The sequence below is a fragment of the Theropithecus gelada genome, chromosome 7b, assembly GCF_003255815.1.
Source record: "Theropithecus gelada isolate Dixy chromosome 7b, Tgel_1.0, whole genome shotgun sequence".
Lineage (NCBI taxonomy): Eukaryota > Metazoa > Chordata > Mammalia > Primates > Cercopithecidae > Theropithecus > Theropithecus gelada.
Genome location: NC_037675.1, coordinates 51,976,900 through 52,000,825, shown reverse-complemented (window position 1 = coordinate 52,000,825; position 23,926 = coordinate 51,976,900). Strand labels below are relative to the sequence as shown.

Sequence of the window (23,926 nt, the reverse complement as noted above, 5' to 3'; positions counted from 1 at the left end):
TTTTTTTTTTTTTTTTTTTTTTTTTTTTTTTTTTTTTTTTTTTTTTTTTGAGACGGAGTCTCGCGCTGTGTCACCCAGGCTGGAGTGCAGTGGCGCGATCTCGGCTCACTGCAAGCTCTGCCTCCCAGGTTCAGGCCATTCTCCTGCCTCAGCCTCCGAGTAGCTGGGACTACAGGCGCCCGCCACCACGCCCGGCTAGTTTTTTTGTATTTTTAGTAGAGACGGGGTTTCACAATGTTAGCCAGGATGGTCTCGATCTCCTGACCTCGTGATCCGCCCGCCTCGGCCTCCCAAAGTGCTGGGATTACAGGCTTGAGCCACCGCGCCCGGCCTGAAATTATTAATATCTCTAAAGAAGTTTAGGAATCATGGCTTTACAGGGCATTGGGGTTTTTTAATAGCGTTGGTAAAGCTGATGTGCCTATTTGCAACTTTCTGGGTACTTCATGGCTCCTTTATCAAATTGTCAGGCTTTAAAAATGAGAGTTTTTACAGAGAGGTCTTTGTGCTTCCTCTAAATATGAATTACAAATTTATGGTTCAGATATGGCTTTTGGTACCTAATGTTGTTTAAATGTAAAAGTACATGTGGTTCTAGATTTAGGCAAGTTCAGTACGTATGTGGAAATATGGGTTTTCTTAGTAGATGAAGTTGCCACAAACTTTTAATACTCTCTAAACCTTTATAGTTTTTGTTTTTGTTTTTCTTTTTGAGATGGAGTTTCACTCTTGTTGCCCAGGCTGGAGGGCAATGGCACGATCTCGGCTCACCACAACCTCCGCCTCCCAGGTTCAAGTGATTCTCCTGCCTCAGCCTCCCGAGTAGGTGGAATTACAAGCATGCGCCACCATGCCTGGCTAATTTTGTATTTTTAGTAGAGACCGGGTTTCTCCATGTTGGTCAGGCTGATCTCAAACTCCTGACCTCAGGTGATCCGCCCACCTCGGCCTCCCACTGCTGGGATTACAGACATGAGCTACCGCACCCGGCCCCTGTAGTGTTTTTAATTACTATAAAAGCTTTTGTTTTTAGTCCGGGCGCAGCGCCTGTAATCCTAACCAACACGGTGAAACCCTGTCTCTACTAAAAATACAAAAAGTAGCCAGGCATGGTGGCAGGTGCCTGTAATCCCAGCTACTCGGGAGGCTGAGGCAGGAGAATCGCTTGAACCTGGGAGGTAGAGGTTGCAGTGAGCCGAGATTGCACCATTGCACTTTAGCCTGGGCAACGAGGCTAGACTCCGTCTCAAAAAAAAAAAAAAAAAAGGCAGCTTTTGTTTTTAACAATGCAGTATTTAGAAATTTATTTCTATTATGTGGTTCCTGAGGGAAGCTCTGTTAGCTAAAATATTATGGCTTTTATAAATAAATATAAATACACTAAATTGACTATGCATTAAAAAAAATTGTTACATTGCCATGCTTGGTTTTGGCTGTAAAGCATTTTTAACATAATGAACATATTAGAGTGTAAAGTAATTGTGTGTTTCTACGATGTGATATTAGTCATTTGCTGTGTACATGTGTTTCATACATTGGCTTTTCTGTTTATTTTCTCTTTAAGTACTGAAGTTGCTTAAACTATATATATTAAACCTTCAGTTGCAGTTTAATAGAAGCCTAAGGTCAGTTTCACCAAAAGGCTTGTTTTGTTCTGTTTGATTGTCACCATCTTTTTAAAAATTACATATTAGCTTTCTTTTTCAAAGGGTGCTGAACAAGGGTGATCTTTAGTCTGTTTTTGTTCTTGCATCCTTTTTGCCAGAATACTTCATAGATAATGTTGTGTACTTTCTGTCGCATAGGTTCCAGTGACGTATAATGATGGATTTGTCTGTGATGTTAAGATGCAGCCATGGGTACAGATGTCAGCTTAATTCATCCATCATGGAGTTCTCCATAAGCCTTTTATCTATTACTGGTTTTTGGCAGCCATTAATGATAAGTGGCTAGCACTATTACAGGCATACTTCATTTTATTATGCTTTGCTCTATTGTGTTTTGCAGATAACTGTGTTTTTTACAAATTGAAGGTTTGTGGCAGTCCAACAGCACATGCTCATTTCATGTCTTTGTCACATCTTGGTGATTCTCACAATATTTCAGACTTTTTCATTTCTGCCTGTTTTGGTGATCTGTGATCAGTGATTGCTGATGTTACGATTGTAATTGTTTTGGGGCATCACAAGGAATTGCACTCATGTACAAACTAAAATAAGTGGAGTCTGATGATGTGACTAAATTGTTCTGGTCTCATGATAGAACTTGAACAGATGAGTTGCTTCTTATGGATGAGCTTTGTAAGAAAGTGGTTTCTTGAAATAGAATATACTCTTGGTGAAGAAGCTGTAAATATTGTTGAAATGACTAATGATTTAGGATATTAAATAAGTTTAGTTGATAAAGTAGCAGTGGAATTTGAGAGAATCGATGCCAATTTGAAAGAAATGCTACTGTGGGTAAAATGCTATCAGACAGCATCACATGCTACAGAAAAATCTTTCACGAAAGGAAAAGTCCATTGATGGAGCAAATTTCATTGTTGTCTTACTTTAAGAAATTGCCAGAGCTACCCCAGCCTTCAAACACCACCAGCCTAATCTGTCAGCAGCCATCAGTATGGAGACGGGACCCTCCACTGGCAAAAAGATGCTGTGAACTCACTAAAGGCTCAGACAATGATTTGCATTTTTTTAGCAATAAAATTTTTTTATTAAGACCTGTACTTTTTTTAATGATATAATGCTATTGCACCCTTAATAGACTACAGTATATTGTAAAAGATAACTTTTTATTTTTTTGAGACAGAGTTTCGCTCTGTTGCCAGGTTGGAGTGCAGTGGTGCAATCTCGGCTCACTGCCACCCCCACTTCCCAGGTTCAAGCGATTCTCCTGCGCCCGCCTCCCGAGTAGCTGGGACTACAGGTGTGCGCCACCAGGCCCAGCTAATTTTTGTATTTTTAGTAGAGACAGGGTTTCACCATGTTGGCCAGGATGGTCTCGATCTCTTGACCTCGTGATCCACCTGCCTTGGCCTCCCAGACTGCTGGGATTACAGGTGTGAGCGACCGCACCCAGCTGTAAAGATAACTTACATTCACTGGGAAACAAAATAATTCGTATAACTCACTTTATTGCTATATTCACTTTATTGCAGTAATCTGGAACCAAACCTGAAATGTCTCCAAAGTATGTCTGTATTTCATTAAGTGTTGCAAATTGTGACACTTGAATTCTGTCATTTCTTCTTTATTAGTTGGAATATTATAGTTAAGGACTTTATCAATTATTTGGTTGCTGTTCATATAGGAAAGAAGGGTTAAATGTTAGATCTTTTCCTTTGTTTGCTATTTCAAAATAATGAGTTGATACCCTGGCCACGTACAGAAGTAACCATGAACTCATGGATTTTTAACGCCAAGCTTTATTTGGATTTTATCATTTTTTAATTAATGTTCATTTTCTGTTCTAGGATTCATTCCAGATGTACTGCATTGCATTTAATTGTCGTTTGTCTTTAGTCTTTAATCTATGCTAGTTTCTCAGTCTTTTGTTTTTTATGACTTCGACAGTTTTGAGGAGTACAAAATGTTTTGTAGATTGTACCTCAATTTCAATTCTTTTTTTTTTTTTTTCAATTTCTTCTTTTTAGACGTTGTCTCCCTCTGTCACCCAGGCTGGAGTGCAGTCACGCAATCTTGGCTCACTGTAACTTCCACCTCCCAGGTTCAAGCAGTTCTCCTCCTGAATAGCTGGGATCACCGCCACGTGCCACCACACCTGGCTAATTTTTGTATATTGAGTAGAGATGGGGTTTCGCCATGTTGCCAGGCTGGTCTTGAACTCTTGACCTCAGGTGATCCACCCGCCTTGGCCTCCCAAAGTGTTGGGATTATAGGCGTGAGCCACTGTGCCCCACCTTTTTTTTCAATTTCAAAAGTCTGATGTTTTTCTCATGTTCCATATTATCGTGTATTTCCTCTGACCCAGAAGCCATTTCTCCAAGACGAACTGGTGGATTTTAAGATTTTTAAGACTTAGTTTTAATTATTGGTGTGGTATTCCTTTTGATGTTTAAATTGCTGTTTCTTTGATGGCAGGAGCCCCTTCAATGTTGGTTCCTTTTTATTTCTCTTTGCTTTCTAATGTGACTAGATATTCCAGGCTCATCTTGTGCATTTTCTGCCTCAGTCCTGTACTCAACCATTTATCTAAGGATCCCTGGTTCCTTTCGATGGGGAAGTAGTATTCAGGGATTGCACGCTTGTGCTCGTTGCTATTTGGTGGATTCATGCTTGTAGACCTTTTCAGTGGACATATCTAGGAAATATGTTTTGTTGTTTTCTGGAAATAGAAATTCATTATGAGTTCATACTGTTTGCAGTTTAAGATTTCCAAGTTTTTACTTTCTGCTTTTTAAAAAGTTTAATTGTGATAAAATACACATAACAAAATTTACCATCTTAACTATTTCTAAGTGTACAGTTTGGTGGCAGTAAGTACATTCACATTGAGCTACCTTCTTTTTGCCTTAGGTTTTTATTTTTTTCTCATACTGAAAATCTTGGTTCCTGTTGACAATTATATAACTATTCATTTGCTTTATCTGTAGCGTAACTAGCTTTAAAAATACTGTCATCGACAATGTGATTACTGAATAAAACAGAAGATTTCTTTGTAGTTTATTTTTTAAATTTAGGATATTTCCTGATGAGGAAGTACAATTTATTGTCTTGAAAATTCTCTTTGGGCCGGGCACAGGGGCGCATGCCTGTAATCCCAGCACACTAGGAGACCATGATGGGAGGAATGCTTGAGTCTAAGGGTTTTGAGACCAGTCTGGGTGACATAGCGAGACCCTGTCTTTACAAAAAATAATAAAAAAAAGTTAGCCAGGTTTGGTGGTGCATGCGCATAGTCACACCTACTTGGGAGGTTGAGGTGGGAGGATTGCTTGAGCCCAGGAGGTTGAGGCTGCAGTGAGCCATAATTATGCCACTGCATTCCAGCCTGGGTGACAGAGTGAGACCCTGTCTCAAAAATAAATAACAATAAATAATAAAATTCACTTTGAATAATTTTTCTGAAGTATGCTTTAGCTGCTTCATGCACTCTTAGATTCATTTGCTTCATTTTGTTTTCACTTTTAGGGATTGCTTTTTCTAAATTTTGATTTAATTTTGTTTGGAAGTTACATAGGACATTTAAAAGGTTGCAAAATCAAAACAATAAAACAGAGTACATTTAGAAAATTAATTCTATCCCTATCCTCTTCCACCCCATTTCCTTCCTCCCCCTGTAAATACCCAATTTTATTTTATTTTATTTTTTTTATTTTTATTTTTTGAGATGGAGTCTCGTGCTGTCGCCCAGGCTGGAGTGCAGTGGCCAGATCTCAGCTCACTGCAAGCTCCGCCTCCCAGGTTTACACCATTCTCCTGCCTCAGCCTCCCGAGTAGCTGGGACTACAGGCGCCCGCCACCTCGCCCGGCTATTTTTTTGTATTTTTTAGTAGAGACGGTGTTTCACTGTGTTAGCCAGGATGGTCTCGATCTCCTGACCTCGTGATCCGCCCGTCTCGGCCTCCCAAAGTGCTGGGATTACAGGCTTGAGCCACCGCACCCGGCCAATACCCAATTTTATTAATTTTTGTTACGTACTTCATTGCAACATTTTATGAAAATAAATATAAATATATATAATATGTATTCATATTCTTCTCTTTCATGTATATTGTGTTAGGTTTCTGTAGCTGTAAAACACATTACTCCCAAACTCATTGGCATAAAACAATAAACATTTATTATCATAGTTTCTGTGGGTCAGGATTTTGGAAGTGGCTTAGCCAGGTCATTCTGACCTTCAGGATCTCTCATGAAGTTGTAGTCCACACACATATCAGCTGAGGCTGCAATTATCTGAAGGCTTTGCTCAGGCTGAAAGATCCATTTCTTTCTTTTTTTGGAGACGGAATCTCTCCCTGTCACTCACGCTTGAGTGCAGTGACGCACTCTCGGCTCACTGCAACCTCCATCTCCCAGGTTCAAGCGTTCTCCTGCCTCAGCCTCCTGAGTAGCTGGGACTACAGGCATGTGCCACCACACCCGCTAATTATTTGTAATTTTAGTAGAGATAGGGTTTTGCCATCTTTGCCAGGCTGGTCTCAAACTTCTGACATCAGGTGGTCCACCCACCTTGACCTCCCAAAGTGCTGGTAATACAGGTGTGAGCCACTGCACCCGGCCAAAAGATCCACTTCTAAGTACACTCACAAGGCTGTTAGCAGGAAGCTTCAGTTCTGGCTGGAGGCCTCAATTCCTCACTCATGGGCTTCTCATGATATGGTATCTGGTTTCCCCCAGAGTGAGTGATGAGAGAGCAAGTACACTTGACCAGGGCAGAAGCTGCAGGGTCGTTTATATCCTCATCTCAGAAGTCACACACCATCCTTTCTGCCATGAACTATTGGTCACACAGACAAGGGTGTGAATACCAGGAGGACAGGGATAATTGGGGCCCAGGGCCACCTTACTGGCTGGCTACTACATCTATATGTGTGTGTGTGTGTGTGTATATGTGTGTGTGTGTATATATATGTATATATATAGTGGTGTACTGTCCAGATTCTTTTTTCACTTAATACATCCTGAATATTATTCCAGGGCAATAAAGAGAAATCATCTTCATTCATGTTTACAGCTATATAATCTAGTACTCTGTTCTGTGCGTGTAATAGTGTAATCATCCAGTTTGCTATTGGACATTTGGTTGATTTCTAGCCTTTTGCTACTACAGATGTTGCTGCAGTGACTAGCCTTATGCATATGCATTGTATGTTGTATTTAAATAAAAACTGTTTCTTAAACCACATGCCAATAACCTGTATTTATCCATACACTTACATATTCTTCTTTAGAATCTGAGTTTGAATTGAAGCATTTACCTTAATTTTAAAGTTTCTTCTAAATTACCTTTTGTCACTGGGGTCTGTTTCATTTGCCTTTCCTTAAAGGTAAACTTGATGTTTTCATTTTGCCTTAGTTTCCAGCCAACTGTAATTTTAAAAGCTCTTCAGAGTCGGCTGGGAACTTTTGACTAGTATATGTTTTGCTCTGGCATGGTACTCCTTCGCACCTCAGTGGTCACCCAGTCTTTCTTATTTTGACCATTCTGAGATATTCTAAATTTGGCAGTTAGGGCCTTGGGTTGACTGGCAGTCTTCTGTTAACACACTAACTTTTCATTTAAATGCTGTATCCTTGTACCTTTAAGGGACAGGGATTCAAATTTACATTAAAATTTTGTCTGGGGTGCAACCATTACAAATAATGAGGATTAATAATAGCATGAACCATATACTGTCTTCCTAAGACTGTGTTAGAACATATCCAGCAATGATAATATATCTATATTTGCTGCCTAGTGGCTAACAAATTTACTCTCTTGTGATAAACACCTTCGTTTCAGAACTAGTAAAATGTGGGAGTGAAAGAGGCAAAATAAGTCCAAAAATCAAGGAAAATCTTTATGCCGTTTCTGTCTCATTGATGTGTGTATCTCCTCCACTAATACCACACTGTCTTTATTACTGCAGCTTATTTATTTAACACTTACTATGTGCTTTATTCTGTAGACACTGTTATAGAGACAGGAGATATATCTGTGAACAAAACAAAGATTCCTGTCCTAAGAATCTTCTTTGTGGGATTCTTGTAGGTTAATAAACAAACTAAAATTATAAAAAATGTAAAACGGTAAGTAGAAGCTCGGCAGATGTAGATTGCCATAGTAAGAATAAGCTTCATTGAGACATTTGAGAAGAGGCTTGAAGAGGGTGAGAGTGAGCCAAGAGAATATCTGAAGGAAGAATATTCTAGGGAGAATAAACAGCCAGTGCCTGCCATGTTTGAGAATAGCATCCAGGAGGTGAGTGTGGCTGGAACAGAGTGATCTAGGGGTTAAAAAAAAAAAATAGCAGCTTAAGTCAGAGAAGAAATGGAGGTCTGATCATCAGTAAGGCTTCCTATTGAAAGTTATACAGGAGATAACTTTCATCAAGTAATGAGGCAGTAAAGATAACTTGTACCAAATGTCAAGGAAAAACTTACTGAGCTCAGCCAGTATCACCAACCTGTAGTGAACCAAATAAATACTTCTTGTTTTAAGCCACTGAGTTTGGGGTGATGTTTTATACATATGCTATTAGTATTCTTGTGTGAGAATAAAATTATGCAGCCAGATTATTCTTTTAAAAAGTATAGTAAATTTAACTTTTTTCAAGTTACACAGTTCTTAGTATTAACATATGTATAGATTTCATGTAATGCCTGTGTAATGAGAATATAGAACATTTCAAACACCCTCCAAAATTCCCTTATGTTGTCCTCTTATAGTCAACTCCTGTCCCTCACCCCCAGTTCCTAGCAATCACTGTTTTCTGTCCTAGTAGTTTTGCCTTTGCAAGAATGTCATAAAAATGGAATCATACAGTTTGTAGCCACTTGAGACTGGATGCTTTCCCTCAGCATGATACTTCTGAGATTCATCTTTGAGATTCTTGCATGTACCAATAATTAGTTCCATTTTACTCCGGAGTAGATTTCACTGTACAGTTGCACCAAAGTTTGTTTATCCATTCTGTTGAAGGACGTGTATCGTTTCCGCTTTGGGGCAAATATGAATGCAATCATTGTAAATATCCACAAATAGGATTTTGTGTGAATATGACTTCTCATTTCTCTAGGTAAATATTTGAGAATGGGATTGCTGTAGCATATGAAAAGCATATATTTAACTTTATAAGAAATTACTAAACTTGACTAAGAAATTATAAGAAATTACTAAGAGTGACTGTAGCATTTTGCGTCCGCACCAGCAGTGTATGGGCACTGCAGTTGTTCTGTATCCAACTTGTATTGTCAGGGTTTTTTTTGTTTTGTTTTGTTTTGTTTTTTGGCCATTTTCATAGATGTGTATTGTCATTTCATTATGGTTTTAATTTGCATTTCTCTCATGGCTAATTATGATCCTGAGCATTTTTTCATATGCTATTTACTGTCAATATGTTGTCTTCGGTGAAGTGCCTGTTAAAAGTTCTTACCCCCCCCCCTTTTTTTTTTTAACTGGGTCATTTTCTTTTCTTCTTCTGTTTTTGTTTTGAGAGAATGGGTTTCACTCTGTTGCACAGACTGGAGAGTAGTAGCTGTTCACAGGCATGATGATAGTGTGCTACAGACCTGAAGTCTTGGGCTCAAGTAACCCTCCTCCTCAGCTTCCTGAGTAGGTTGAACTACAGGTGCGTGTCACTGCACCAGGCTCAGGGTTGTTTTCTTACTGTTGAGTTTTGGGAGTTCTTTGTATATTCTACGTCAAAGTTTTTGGCTAATAATGTGATTTGCAAATGTTTTCTCCCAGTTTACAGCTTGATTTTCTTTCTCATAGTGTCTTTCACAAGTGTTTTTAATCTTGACAGAGTTCAATTTAATCAGTATTTTTTCTTTATGAGTTGAACTTTCAGCATCATGGTAAAAAAAAGTACTCTTTGTCTAAACTAAACTCATGAAATTTTATTCTGTTTTTTTCTTGTAAAAACGTTATAGTTTTACATTTAGATATATGATCTATTTTGAGTTAATTTGTATATATGGTGGGAGGTATAGGTTGTGATGAGGTTTTTTGCATATGGATGTCCAGTTATTGCAACGTCATTTGTTGCAACGTCATTCCCCACTATTGCCCTTTCACCTTTATCAAAAATCAGTTGACCATGTCTGTTTGGGTGTGCTTCTGGATTCTCTGTTCGGTTCCATTTATCTATTTGTCTGTTCTTCTGACAGTACCACACTGTCTTGACTACTGTAGCTTTATAGTAAGCCTTAAAAATCAGGTAGTATCCCTTTTTCAAAAAAATCGTTTTGGCTTCTGTAGTTCTTTTGCCTTTCAGTATACATTTTAAAATCTGTTTGTCTAATAACTATCTGTATCTACAAAAACTCCATGGAATTTTTTTTATTTTTATTTTTTTATTTTATTTGTTTTTGAGATGGAGTTTCACTCTTATGGCCCAGGATGGAGTGCAATGGCGCATCCTCGGCTCACTGCAACCTGTGTTTCCGAGTTCAAGCAATTCTCCTGCCCCAGCCTCCTGAGTAGCTGGGATTACAGGTGCCCCCCACCACGTCTGGCTAATTTTTGTGTTTTTAGTAGAGACAGGGTTTCACCATGTTGGTCAGCCTGGTCTCAAACTCCGGACCTCTGGTGATCCGCTCACCTCAGGCTCCCAAAGTGCTGGGATTACAGGTGTGAGCCACCATGCCCAGCCAGAATTTTTATTGGAATGACAGTAGTCTCCCTTTATCCATGGTTTTGCTTTCCACAGTTTCAGTTACCTCTGCAACTGCAGTCTGAAAATAGATGAATATGGTACAATAAGATCTTTCGAGAGAGGGAGAGAGATCACATTCACCCAATTTTTATTATAATGTAGTAATTGTTCGATTTTGTTGTTCATCCCTTACTGTGCCTAATTTATAGGTTAAACTTCATCATAGAATCATGTGTATAGGAAAAAACATAGCATACACAGGGTTATGTACTATCTGCAGTTTCAGGCATCTACGGGGAGTCTTGGAATGGATCCCCCCATGGATAAGGGGGGACTACTGTAAAGATGATTTCAGGAGAATTGACATCTTAACTTTATGTTGAATTTTTCAGTCTATTAATGTGATAGGTTTTTTATTTCTTTCATCAGTGTTTTATAGTTTTTAGCATATGGATCCTGCACAATTTTTTGGAGCTATTATAAATGATATTATCTCAATAACTTGTTTCCAGTTGCTTGTTAATATATAAATATTTAATTAATTTTTGTATGTTGACCTTACACCCTGCTACCTTAAGCTTGCTTAAGAATTCTAGGGCACAGCCAGATTACTTTTAAGAATTTATAACTGAAACTGGTTTTACAAGTTCATTTTTGCATTTTTTTTTAAGATGAATTGTCAAATCTTTAATCGGGAAATTTTCTTTTTCCCACTTTTCTTTTGGCAGAATACATACTTAAGTAGCTTTACTACTACAGGCTGATTATCCCTTACCCCAAAATGCTTAAGACCAGCAGTGTTTGAGATTTGGGATTTTTTTTTTTATTTTGGAATATTTGTATATACATAATGAGATATCATGGGAAGAAATCCCAAGTCTGAACATGAAATTCATTTATGTTTCGTATATACCTTCTACACATAGCCTGAAGGTAATTTTATATAATATTTTAAATAATTTTATGCATAAAACAAAGTTTGGACTGAATTTTGACTATGACTCATCACATAAGGTCAGGTGTGGAATTTTCTACTTGTGGCAACATGTCAGCTCTCAAAACGTTTTGGATTTTGGAGCATTTCAAATTTCAGATTTTTGGATTAGGGATGCTCAACCTGTAGTTAAATGTTTATATGGCCTGTTGATGGAAGCATCAGCCAGAAACCCTCCACAATTTCAAAGTCTAGTTCCTCCCCATTTTTATAATTAATTAGTAGTAATACTGACTAGTTTTATGAAAACCATCATAATGGACATAATCATGAATTTAAATAGAAGAGTACAATCAGGATAATTAATGTCATGACTTTGCTAGCTGACACATTTTTTACATTGAATAATTGTTCTGTTTCTTCTCTATCATTTTCTCTTTTCCCATAGGTATTGGGAGAGTTGCTGCTACATCTTTAGGAAATTTGACTAACCATGGTTCTGAAGATTTACCCCTTCCTCCTGGCTGGTCTGTGGACTGGACAATGAGAGGGAGAAAATACTATATAGATCATAACACAAATACAACTCACTGGAGCCATCCTCTTGAGCGAGAAGGGCTTCCTCCTGGATGGGAACGAGTTGAGTCATCGGAATTTGGAACGTATTATGTAGATCACACAAATAAGAAGGCTCAGTACAGGCATCCCTGTGCTCCTAGGTAGAGTATCAACTTTATTTTCCACTTTTAGTTTCGGGATTGTCTAATGTTAGATTTTGGACTGGTATTTTCATCCAAGAGAAAAGCATCCTAAAGCTTGAGACCTGAAAGCCTTACATTTCAAAATTTACACTTTTCTCTGAACATATGTTTAGCAATAAATGACTTTAATAAGTTAAAAAAGTACTTTTTAAACTATCTCAAAATCAGGGTCATTGTTCTTATGATCAGATTCTGCTATAATAATGCCAGAATGTTTTTGTTATAGGTGTCCAGAAAATGAAATAATTAAGGCTTCTGCCTTCTTACACTTAAATTTTTACAAATAATACAGACCTACCCCCTAAGTCACAATGCACAATTGAATTATAACATTTTGCTGTTTTTATTCAATTTCAGACATGATTGTATGTTCTGTTTCTTGCTATTACTAAACAAGAAAGTGAAAATTGGGACTGAACAAAACATCCCATATCTGTTTAATAAATATAGCCAGTAATTCTTTGTGCTATTTTGATTGATACTGGGCCGGGTAGATCTGCTTTGTTGCCAGACTTTTAGCTCTTTGCTGCCTGATACTGTAGCCAGTTGTCATATGTGGCTGTTGAGCACTTGAATGTGATTAATATAAATTGAGATGTGCTGTAAGTGTAAATACACACTGGATTTCAAAGTACATAAAAACTAGTATTAGTTTAGTAATGAAGTTGCAAATATTTCAAATTAACCACATATGAGCTTCAAAAGCTGAGCCACAAGATTAAGAATGAGTAAAATATCATCTGCATTTTAATAAATGTTGCTTAGTGTCATCTGGCATAATACAGTTTTTTGGTTATAGTGGACATTTGTATTTTCTTAGAACCATTAAAATAGTTATGAATATATGTTTTAGTATTACCAAGTGGAAAACTAAGCTTTGTCATTATTGTGTTGTTTTAATTATTTTACATATTTGGATTTATTAATTCAACTTTGAAAATTGTTTTTTCCCATGATTCCATGTAGTGGCACCCAATCGATGTTTATTCAACTACTGAGGTTGTTGTCCTTTGAAAGAATCAAACTTGTGGTGTGGTCATCAGGTGGCAATGATGGTTGCAGTCCAGATAACCAGATTTGAGAGTTTACTTTTCTGTTCATCACTGACATGGTTTGGCTCTGTGTTGTCACCCAAATCTCATCTCAAGTTGTAATCCCCATGTGTTGAGGGAGGGACCTGGTGGGAGGTGATTGAATCATGGGGGCCGTTTCCCCCATGTTGTTCTGGTAGTGAGTTCTCACGAGATCTGATGGTTTAAAAGCATGTGGCAGTTCCCCCTTCTCTCTCCTGCTGCCATGTAAGATGTCCCTTGCTTCCCTTTCACCTTCTGCCATAATTGTAAGTTTCCTGAGGCCTCCCAGTTATGGAACTGTGGGTCGATTAAACCTCTTTTCTTTATAAATTACCCAGTTTGAGGTAATTATTTATAGCAGTGTGAAAATAGACTGATACAATCATCATTAACCTTATGTTATTACATAACTTTAATAGTTTTTTTAAAGCAATTTCATAATTAATTTACTTCTCTCAGCAACTTGGTAGAAGTTGAACATGAGAGAATAAACGCTGCCCTTAAGCTCACATATGTAGTATTAATAACTGTCTGGTTGTCTATCTTAGGCCAATCCTTATACAGAATTCTTAACTTACATTTGGTCATTTAATCCTGAGAACAACCACCTGTGGTATGAATTTATTATTCCACTTTAAAAGTATGGAGGCTGAGGCTTAGAGAGTGGAGGAGTTTTGCCTATATTTGCATAGTTTGTAAGTGTTAAAACTGAGGTTCAAATCCAGGTATACCTGACTTCAAAGTCCCAATTCTTCCCCACCCCAATTGTACTATCAAAGAATATTTTCCTTTGAACCTATTTAGGAAAGAAGAGTTGAAGATAGAATTCAGTGCCATTTGCACATTGATCTTTTAAAATCGTTAACCACAGCATAATCTAACCTTATTTTAATCCCAGTTTATAAACAGTGACCTTTTCTAATATACACGTGCATTTTTTTCTCCCCACTGTTATATATACCACATTTTCTTTTTTTTCTCCCTAACTTTTATTTTAGGTTCAGGGGTACATGTGCAGGTTAACATGGGTAAACTGCATGGCTTGGGGATTTGGTACAGATTATTTTATCATTCAGGTAATAAGCATAGTACCTGATAAGTAGTTTTTCTTTTCTTTCTTTTTTTTTTTCTTTTTCCTGGATGGAGTTTTGCTCTTTTTGCCCAGGCTGGAGTGCAATGGCGCAATCTCAGCTCACCACAACCTCCGCCTCCCAGGTTCAAGCAATTCTCCTGCTTCAGCCTTCTGAGTAGCTGGGATTACAGGCATGCATCACCACACCTGGCTCAGTTTTGTATTTTTAGTAGAGATGGGGTTTCTCCATGTCGGCCAGGCTGGTCTCGAACTCCCGACCTGAGGTGCTTCTCCCACCTCGGCCTCCCAAAGTGCTGGGATTACAGGCGTGAGCCACCACACCCAGTCCCTGATAGGTAGTTTTTCAGTCCTCATGCTTCTCTGATCCTCTTCCCACAAGTAGACCTCAATGTCTATTATTCCCTTCTTTGTGTCCATGTGTACTCAGTGTTTAGCTCCTACCTGTCAACATGTGGTATTTAGTTTTCTCTTCCTGCATTAATGCACTTAGGATAATGGCCTCCAGTTCCATCAATGTTGCTGTAAAGGACATGCTCTTGTTCTTTTTTATGGCTGGGTAGTATTCCGTGGTGTCTGTGTACCACATTTTCTTTATCCAGCCCACCATTGATGGGCATTTAGGTTGATACCATATCTTTGTTATTATGAATAGTGCTGCAGTTAACATGTGCATGCATATTTCTTTATGGTAGAATGATTTCTATTCCTTTGTAGAAATAGTCCCAGTAATGGGACTGCTGGACTGAATGGTAGTTCTAAGTTCTTTGAAAAATCTCCCAATTGCTTTCCACTGTGACTGAACTAATTTATATTCCCACCAGCAGTGTATAAGCATTCACTTTTCTTTGCAACCATACCAGCATCTATTATTTTCTGACTTTTTAATAATAGCCATTCTGACTGATGTGGAATTGTATTTATTTCATTGTGGTTTTGATTTGCATTTCTTTAATAATCAGTGATGATGAGCATTTTTTAATATGCTTGTTGGCCACATATACACATAAATCTTTGTGTTTGAAGGCGAAGACCCCTTTCAGTCTGAAATAGACCCTTTTGGCCTCCTCGAGTTCAGTTATTAACCTTCAGGTGGTTCAGTGCTTTCCTTACACTTTCCCATATAATATGTCCGCTTCCCACAGCATACACAGGCTGTTAGAACTAAAGCATTTATTTATTTTTTATCTCTGTGACTTAAAATAGGTTCTAATCAACTCTGACTCCCATATGTTCTCTTGATTTGGCAAAAGTTGAAAAGTTATCTACATTGGATAGAGATATTTCCAACACAATACTCACTGCTGCCTCACTACATATCCCAACCCCCATTTTCAGCCTACAGGAGGAAGGAAACATCCTTTCTTAGAAACTGTCAACCTTTCTGATACGAATTTACAGCTGATAACTATTTCTTGTGGGGATTTGCTATTCTAGTTTTGAGTCTTTGTGTAAAGGTTAAAACTTAGTTCCAGCTTTTTCATATCCTCCTTTGAACCTGTTTTTGAAAAGACTAAATACCAGCCAGAAGAAATGTCTTTAAAATACATTATCTTTTAGGTGGTATAAGTCAGTTTGGGCAGAAGGCACACTGAAAAATGCTTAAGTATTATTTGTTCTTTATAATTTCTTGTTTAGATTTTAGGACGTTTATCCTAAAGAATGTCACTCCTCTCTTCTTAGTGTACCTCGGTATGATCAACCACCTCCTGTCACATACCAGCCACAGCAGACTGAAAGAAATCAGTCCCTTCTGGTACCTGCAAATCCATATCATACTGCAGAAATTCCTGACTGGCTTCAGGTTTACGCTCGAGCCCCTGTGAAGTAAGTACATTTACAGCACAAATTTGTTTGAGGAGTGAGTGAAGGGCTGAATGGAGTCTCTGGGCTGCTTAATCCAAGTAGTGTGCCATATTTTACTCTTAATAATATTGGGCTTCTAAGTAGTACTTCACTTGAATAAAGGATATCATAGTTTATAATGTGTGAAAATCATTAATTAGAAATATTAGTTCTTCAAACATTTATAGAATCTTCATTTCTTTGTGTGCAGACGTCTGCTATAAGGGATACAAGTAAGAAACTTACATTCTCATAGGGGAAGATTAATTTGTAAATAAGTGATACAGTACTTGTGATAAAAGTAAGGACCCGGGCTTGGCACAGTGGCTCACACCTGTGATCCCAGCACTATGGGAGGCTGAGGCAGGAGGATCTCTTAAGTCCAGGAGTTCGAGACCAGCCTAGGCAACATATCAAGAGCCCCATTTCCACAAAAAACTTTTAAAAATTTGCCAGGCTTTTTGGCATGGATCTGTAGTCCCAAGTACTTGGGAGGCTGAGGTGGGAGGATAGCTTGATCTGAGGAGTTCAAGTTCAGCCTGAGCAACATGGCAGGACTCTGTCTCTACAAAAAAATTTAAAAATTAGCAGCATGCTGTGGTGTATGCCTGTGATCTCAGCTACTTGGGAGGCTAAGGTGGGAGGACCGCTTGAGCCCAGGAGTTCGAGGCTGCCATGAACAATGCTTGTGCCACTGCATTCCAGCCTGGGTGACAGAGAGCGAGACCCTGACTGCCCCCCCACTACTGCCGAAAAGAGGAATGATAGCAGATGGCATTTTCTTTCCTATTTTCGTCTTTTTTTTTCCTCCCTTGATACCACCTGACTTACTACTGTATGTTTGTGTGCTGATTCTAAAGCATACGAAATATCTGCATGCGTTTTTATTTTCCTTAAATCTGGAAGAATATGTGCCCAGCTGTTAGCCTTGGTATTTCTGGGGGTGGATATGGTTGAGAAGAGTTATTCTTTCTATTGTATGTTATTTCTACTCTGTCGTCATGTTTAATAAGAAATAGCATAATAAGCTTTCCTTTTGGGTGGAAGAGATAGTACTTAAATGGAATTCCTGGTTTCTTACAGAAAGAAACAGATTCCTGAAGATTATAGTCTTTTTCAGTTCTGTGGTTCTATAAGCTAACTATAAAACTCAAGAAAACTAGCAAATAGGTTGTAACTCTTCCAAAATGGGCCAGACTGACAAAAAGAGAGCAAGTACTATACGTCTTTACTGCTTAAAAACTTAAACAAGAGGTCCAGAAGCCTGCTGCTTTCTAGTTACTTCTAATTAATGTTTCTGAAGAGGATGGAAATGGTTAATATTCTGTGTTTTGTTTGTTTGTTTGTTTTTGAGATGGAGTCTCGCTCTGTTGCCCAGGCTGGAGTGCAGTGGCACGATCTCGGCTCACTGCAAGCTCCGCCTCCTGTGTTCACACCATTCTCCTGCCTCAGCCTCCCGAGTAGCTGGGACTACAGGCGCCTGCCACCACACCTGGCTAATTTTATTCATTTTATTTTATTTTATTTTTTGAGAAATGGTTAACATTCTGTCAACAAAGGGTGAGTGGTTATCTATGAATTAGATAATGAAGAATCAATTATCACAACAAAAAGAGACATTTTTTGCAAAAAAAAAAAAAAGTGTCTCTTTTTTCAGACAGTTGAGAATCTGAAATTCTTTAATCCTATCTCTTGCAGTAATTTACCAACACAGTTTTTGCATATACTTCTAAAACTTGATTTAGAAACAGATTGTGTTTTCAATTTTTTTTTAATTTTTGTAAAATTGTGTTCCTGTGTCTGCTCACAAAAGTCTATAATCGTTAGTATAACTGTACTCAAGCTAAACTACAGGATAAAATTTTTAAATTTAGGCCGGGTGTGGTGGCTCACGCCTGTAATCCCAGCACTTTGGGAGGCCAAGGCAGGTGGATCACAAAGGCAGGAGATCGAGACCATCCTGGATAACACAGTGAAACCCTATCTCTACTAACAATACAAAAAATTAGCCAGGTATGATGGCACGCGCCTGTATGTAGTTCCAGCTACACGGGAGGCTGAGGCAGGAGAATTGTTTGAACCCAGGAGGCAGAGGTTGCAGTGAGCCAGGATCACGCCTTTGCACTCCAGCCTGGGTAACAGAGTGAGACTCCACCTCAAAATAAAATAAAATAAAATTTAATATTTGACAGCAAAAACATTGTCAAGAACATACATACTTTCTGTTATTTCTGACACACACACCAAAACACTAGTTCTCAGCAGTGTGTGGCAGGGGTATTTTTTATTCCAGTGGCTTGGCAATCCTGCAGTATCACCATTGACTCTGCTCTGGATACAGGTGAAAAAGGGAAGAGTGGGCACAGTGTTAGGCGGGTGGGTGCAGGAGACTTAGGCTACATGGCGATACCTGGAGCTGAGGATGGCAGCACTGTTGATCTTGAAGTCAGCATGCAATGTGGACAGGTTGTTTTTGGTAGCATTATAGCAACTGGCTTTTGTATATATGGGTTATTTATAAGTAGTGTTTGAATAGAATACTGCCCTAGGAAAAACAGAGCAAAAGAGATGCTAAAAGCATAGACTACTGGAGTGGTTTACACCCAATTTTCTGAATGATTTACCTGTGTATATACAGTATAAATGACTAAAAGTTAAACTTGTGGAAGCAGATTTCATGGCTAATTAAGAAGGAAAGAATGGGAGTTTATACTTTTCAGAAAAAGCAGGCACACTTAGGTGATTATAGGCAGAAGGGTAGTAACTATATAGAAGCTACAGAAGAAAGAATTTGGAATAGGATTTCCATTCCATGCTTTGCAGTTTTTTTCACATCTGTGCCCTTCTTGGAGTGCACTTTCTTCCCCCCAAAGGATTTTCTCTAATCTCATTTTTTTTGCTTCTACCCATGATCGTACTCTTGATGCTGAATACTGATTGGCAAGTCAGAAACTTGGCCAGGCATGGTGGTGCGCCTGTAATCCGAGCTACTCGAGAGGCTGAGTCAGGATTGCTTGAGCCTAGGGGTTCTGGGCTGTGGTGCACTATGCCAGTCGGATGTCTGTACTCTTTGGCATCAATATGGTGACCTCCCAGGAGCAGGGACCACCAGGTTGCCTAAGGAGGGGCAAACTGGCCCAGGTTGGAAATGGAGCAGGTTAATACTACTGTGCTCATCAGTAGTGGTATTGTGCCTGTGATTAGCCACTGCACTTCAGCCTGGGAAACAGTAGATCTTTATCTCAAAAAAAAAAAAAAAAAAAAAAAAGGCCACAAAATTGTTTGAAGGGTTGTTTTCTTCCTTTAGACATAACTCAAATACTTATACAGAATATTCATGTCTTAAAAATAAGTATAATATTTACCAGTTTATTCTTGTTCTTTGTTTCCCTTGCTAGAAAGTACACAGATGCTAGTTTAGTTTAACATTGTTGTAGTTCACCTGGTATAAATGTAACCATCTTGAATTAGTAGACATTGCTGAATTGCCTCTTAGCTGACTCTGGGAGATTAAGATTTTTTGTTAGGAATTATGAATTTGTTTCCAAGAAACACATAAAATCTTAAGTTATGGGAATGGTTACGTGAATGGTGGACGTTCTAAGACGTTCTAAGGTGGACGTTCTAAGGTGGACATTCTAAGGACCTTATAACTGTTTCTTCATGGAGGCTTATTGAGTATTTCTTACAGTATCACTCTAATTTATGTTCACAAGTAGTTGGAGTTTCCCACTAAAAAGAACAAAGCTTCCTACCAAAGAAATCTGCATCTATTAATAAATTTGCAGCTCTTGCCTGATGCGGTGGCTCACGCCTGTAATCCCAGCACTTTGGGAGGCTGAGGCAGGTGGATCACTAGGTCAGGAGATCGAGACCATCCTGGCTAACATGGTGAAACCCGTCTCTACTAAAAAATACAAAAAATTAGCCAGGCGTGGTGGCGGGCGCCTGTAGTCCCAGCTACTCGGGAGGCTGAGGCAGGAGAATGGTGTGAACCCAGGAGGCGGAGCTTGCAGTGAGCCAAGATCGAGCCTCTGCACTCCAGCCTGGGCAAAAGAGGAAGACTCCCATCTCAAACAAAAAATAAAATAAAATAAAAAATCAATTTGCAACTCTCAAGTAACTGAGTAAAATTGGGAGTCCAGTTAAATATATATACCTTCCAGTTTTTGCATGTTGTGTTACTGACATTTCTGTTACACATGCTTAAGTTGGACAGAAACGTGTCAAAATGCTAAGTATAGTAGCTCACACAACTGCTCAGTATGTTTTCTGTCTCCCTTTTTTAAAATCTCATTTTAAAATATTAGTCCTTTTGAAAGAATATGGTATAATATCAAAGAACCACTGGGTAGGAAGAACTATAAACGATCATTAAAAATAATACTAGAGTTTGCAATCAGAGCTTCCTATTATGTCTGCTCAGCAGTATGATTTGAGAGGCATAATTTTAGGTGTAAGATGCCTTTCCCTAATTCAAGTTCTTTATCTGGTCTTAGTGGATATTAACATTCAAAACCACTACTTTGAAGCATCTTGGTCCATAGTTCTCTTCCTTTCTGAACTTTTAGTCACTAAACACTTTTGCAAGAGGTAAAGAGCCTCTTTAGGTTTTAGTGTTTTTCATCTTTAAAATGAGAATATTAGAGTGCTGTCTTCATCAGATACTGAAATGGAACTATGTAGCCAACTACTAAAGGTACTACTGCTAAGCAGGGATCTACTTACCACTGAAAGACTACTAACAGTCTTCCATGATATGTGTAAACAGAATCTTTTGTGAATCCTTCACCACACTGAAGCCTTCTACGGTCTACTTACTGTTTCATTTTAAAAACAGTTCTTTCCTTCTTTAGTTTTCCTGTTTGTTTTTTTAGATGCTATGTACTCAGCCTCAGGAATACTTAGATCCACGAATGAGGGTTCCTCTTCATTTCTCCTTCTGTTTGGTTCCTTGCTTGCTGTGGTGAATAGCATTCCTCAAAAAGATCCATCAACATGAATGATGCAAATGACCATCCATTTTTGTGCATTATCATTTGCAAGCACAATATGGTCTAAAATATTCTTAAGTTCCTGACAATTAACTTTTGATGAACTTACAATAGCACAAAATATGTTCTTCAGAAATTATAGAACCACTGTAGTTTGAAATCTGTGTTCATGGCTATCTGCTGTTAATATTAGAATAATGGGTAAAGAAATAGGTATTCTTTAACTTACATTGAAATGAAGTAATATTAGCAGTTTTCTCCTTTCCCTAGAAGAATTATATGTAGGACAGGCGTGGTGGGCTTAAGCCTGTAATCCCAGCACGTTGGAGGCTGAGGCCAGCGGATGACAAGGTCAGGAGATTGAGACCATCCTGGCCAACATGGTGAAACTCCATCTCTACTCAAAATACAAAAATTAGCTGGGTGTGGTGGCACGTGCCTGTAATCCCAGCTACCCGGGAGGCAGAGGCAGGAGAAGTTGCTTGAACCCAGAGCGGAGATTGCAGTGAGCCGAGATCACGCCACTGCACTCCAGCCTGGTGACACAGCGAGACTCCATTTCAAAAAAATAAATAAAAATAAAAAATAAAGAGAATTATATGTAAACAGCATTTAATAACTCAGATATTTAAAGAACTGTTTTATTTATTTTTAGAAACAGGGTCTTGCTATGTTGCCCAAGCTGGTCTCAAACTCTTGGGCACAAGCAGTCCTCCCACCTCAGCCTCCCAAGTAGCTGGGACTATAGGCGCCACCACTGTGCCCAGCTACTCAGTTCTTTTTAATTAAAACTTATGGTTTGTTTAGTTATCAATAAGGTTGACATTTTAAAAAACAGACTAGTTTCTTGCTAGAAATACATGTTTATGTATGTGTTGTGAACATATATATGATTGTGTTTTAAAACAGATACGACCACATTCTGAAGTGGGAACTCTTTCAGCTGGCTGACCTGGATACGTACCAGGGAATGCTGAAGTTGCTCTTCATGAAAGAATTGGAGCAGATTGTTAAAATGTATGAAGCATACAGACAAGCCCTCCTTACAGAGTTGGAAAACCGAAAGCAGAGACAGCAGTGGTATGCCCAACAACATGGAAAAAATTTTTGAGCTGATTTTTGAAAAATAAAATTTAAGTTTTATAAGAGCTTTAAAATATTTTCACAGATAAAAAATTACAAACAAGTACTTTGGTTAATAAATGCAGCTTCCTTTGTGGAGATTATAAAATTCTAACTTTACATGTATTTTTTATTAGAAATTTTCTTTTATTGAACAAGAAAAATGAGTGTATCATTTTAAGAGCCAATATGACAAACACTTTCAGATGCTGTATATTAGGAACTGCTTTGGTATTCCTGATGGAAGAATGCAGTGGAAATGTCATTATGAACAGATGTTAAATAGGAAATTATCACTTGTTAACTTCTTAACAGCAGTAGTACCTTCTTTAAAAAAAAAAAGAATCTGCAGTATTTAAAAAAAAATGTTTACTGCTCTAGTGTGAAATATTGTCTGGAAAGGGATGGTTTAAATATTACCATGATGCCGTTTAAATATAAAATAGGATTTGGAACCTTATTGTGATAAATATTTATATATGATGTATGTTTGTCTCCCCCTCCAAAGTAAGGAACCCAGCTGGGCGTGGTGGCTCACGCCTGTAATCCCAGCACTTTGGGAGGCTGAGGTGGGTGGATCGCTTGAGCTCACGAGTTTAAGACCAGCCTGGGCAACATGGTGAACCCCCATCTCTACAAAAAATACAAGAAAATGAGCCAGGTATGATGATGTGTGCCTCTAGTCCCAGCTACTTGGGAGGCTGAGGTCAGAGGATGGCTTGAACCCGAGACACAGAGGTTGCAGGGTCAAGATCACACCACTTGCACTGCAGCCTGAGAGACAGAACCAGACCTTGTCTCAAAAAATAAAAAAATGAAAACAAAGTAAGGAATCCTTTTAAAGCATGTTGAGAAAGTATTTTTTGGTATGAATGGGTGACGGGCCTTTTAATCTTTCAGGAATACATACAAGCATAAGTACTTAGCCTGTATGGTGAAGGTGTGTGAAACTCCCACGTTGCTAACATCATCTTCCTTATTTTCAGCCAGGGCTGTTACTGCATTTAGCATGGCTCTGATGAGACAGTGGAGAGTTCCTGACAGCATAGTGTACTGCCTTCTGAAAGACTGGGTTAAGCTACCAAAAATGACAATCAGGGATTCAAAAAGAATTTTTGGTCATTAAATCGATTGTATATTATTACTTTTTAATCTTCTAAGTATTTATCACAGGACTTTAATACCATATATTTCCCTGCCAGTTTTTCTCCCCTTTTGGTTTGATAGTTAAAACATTTTTCATAATTAGTGCTGTACATTTGATTGCAAACAATTTGGTGATACTTCTAAACTATAACTGTAACTCTCTAGAATTCTGTGAATTTCAACATTATTTGAAGTGTTCTTCCGTTATATTTACATGTGTTGTAAATATGTAAATATACTTTTAGCTTAGGAAGTCTTCCAGAATACAAACTGCTCCCAGTTACATATCAGTGAGTTTGAATTATTGAAGAAATGTTGACAAAGTTGAGTGTTTGATTTTATATAACAAGCTTATTAAATATATTTTTGTGGAAACTAAGCGTGTGGTTTTTGAGTCCATGTTTTAGACATAGTGCAGTATTTCATTTTTCTGTTCAAAAGGCCATAGACAAAGGAATCAATTTAATTCAAAGGGGTAATGAAAAGGGGTATTGAAAAATGAAAGTATGGCTAGTGGAATTTTATCACTGGGAAAAGATAATTTGCTGAACTTGTGGTCAGATTTTTCTAAGATGTAAGTTTATATATCTTATGAACTCCCACACTCCTCTAACTTAATTGTTCTTTCCTGTCACTT

The 23,926-nt window shown here is 38.2% G+C and overlaps 1 protein-coding gene across 1 annotated transcript in view; it reads left to right on the top strand.

The window, feature by feature from the left end:
• SAV1 (salvador family WW domain containing protein 1) overlaps nt 1–23,668 on the top strand; it is a 35,366-nt gene extending 11,698 nt beyond the window's left edge. Inside the window, exons 4-6 of the mRNA XM_025390996.1 lie at nt 11,707–11,977; nt 15,866–16,009; nt 21,931–23,668. Of these exons, the coding sequence (XP_025246781.1) occupies nt 11,707–11,977; nt 15,866–16,009; nt 21,931–22,132 (617 nt within the window). The 3' untranslated portion in view covers nt 22,133–23,668. The remainder of the gene's footprint in view (nt 1–11,706; nt 11,978–15,865; nt 16,010–21,930) is intronic.
• Nucleotides 23,669–23,926: the final 258 nt, after the last annotated feature.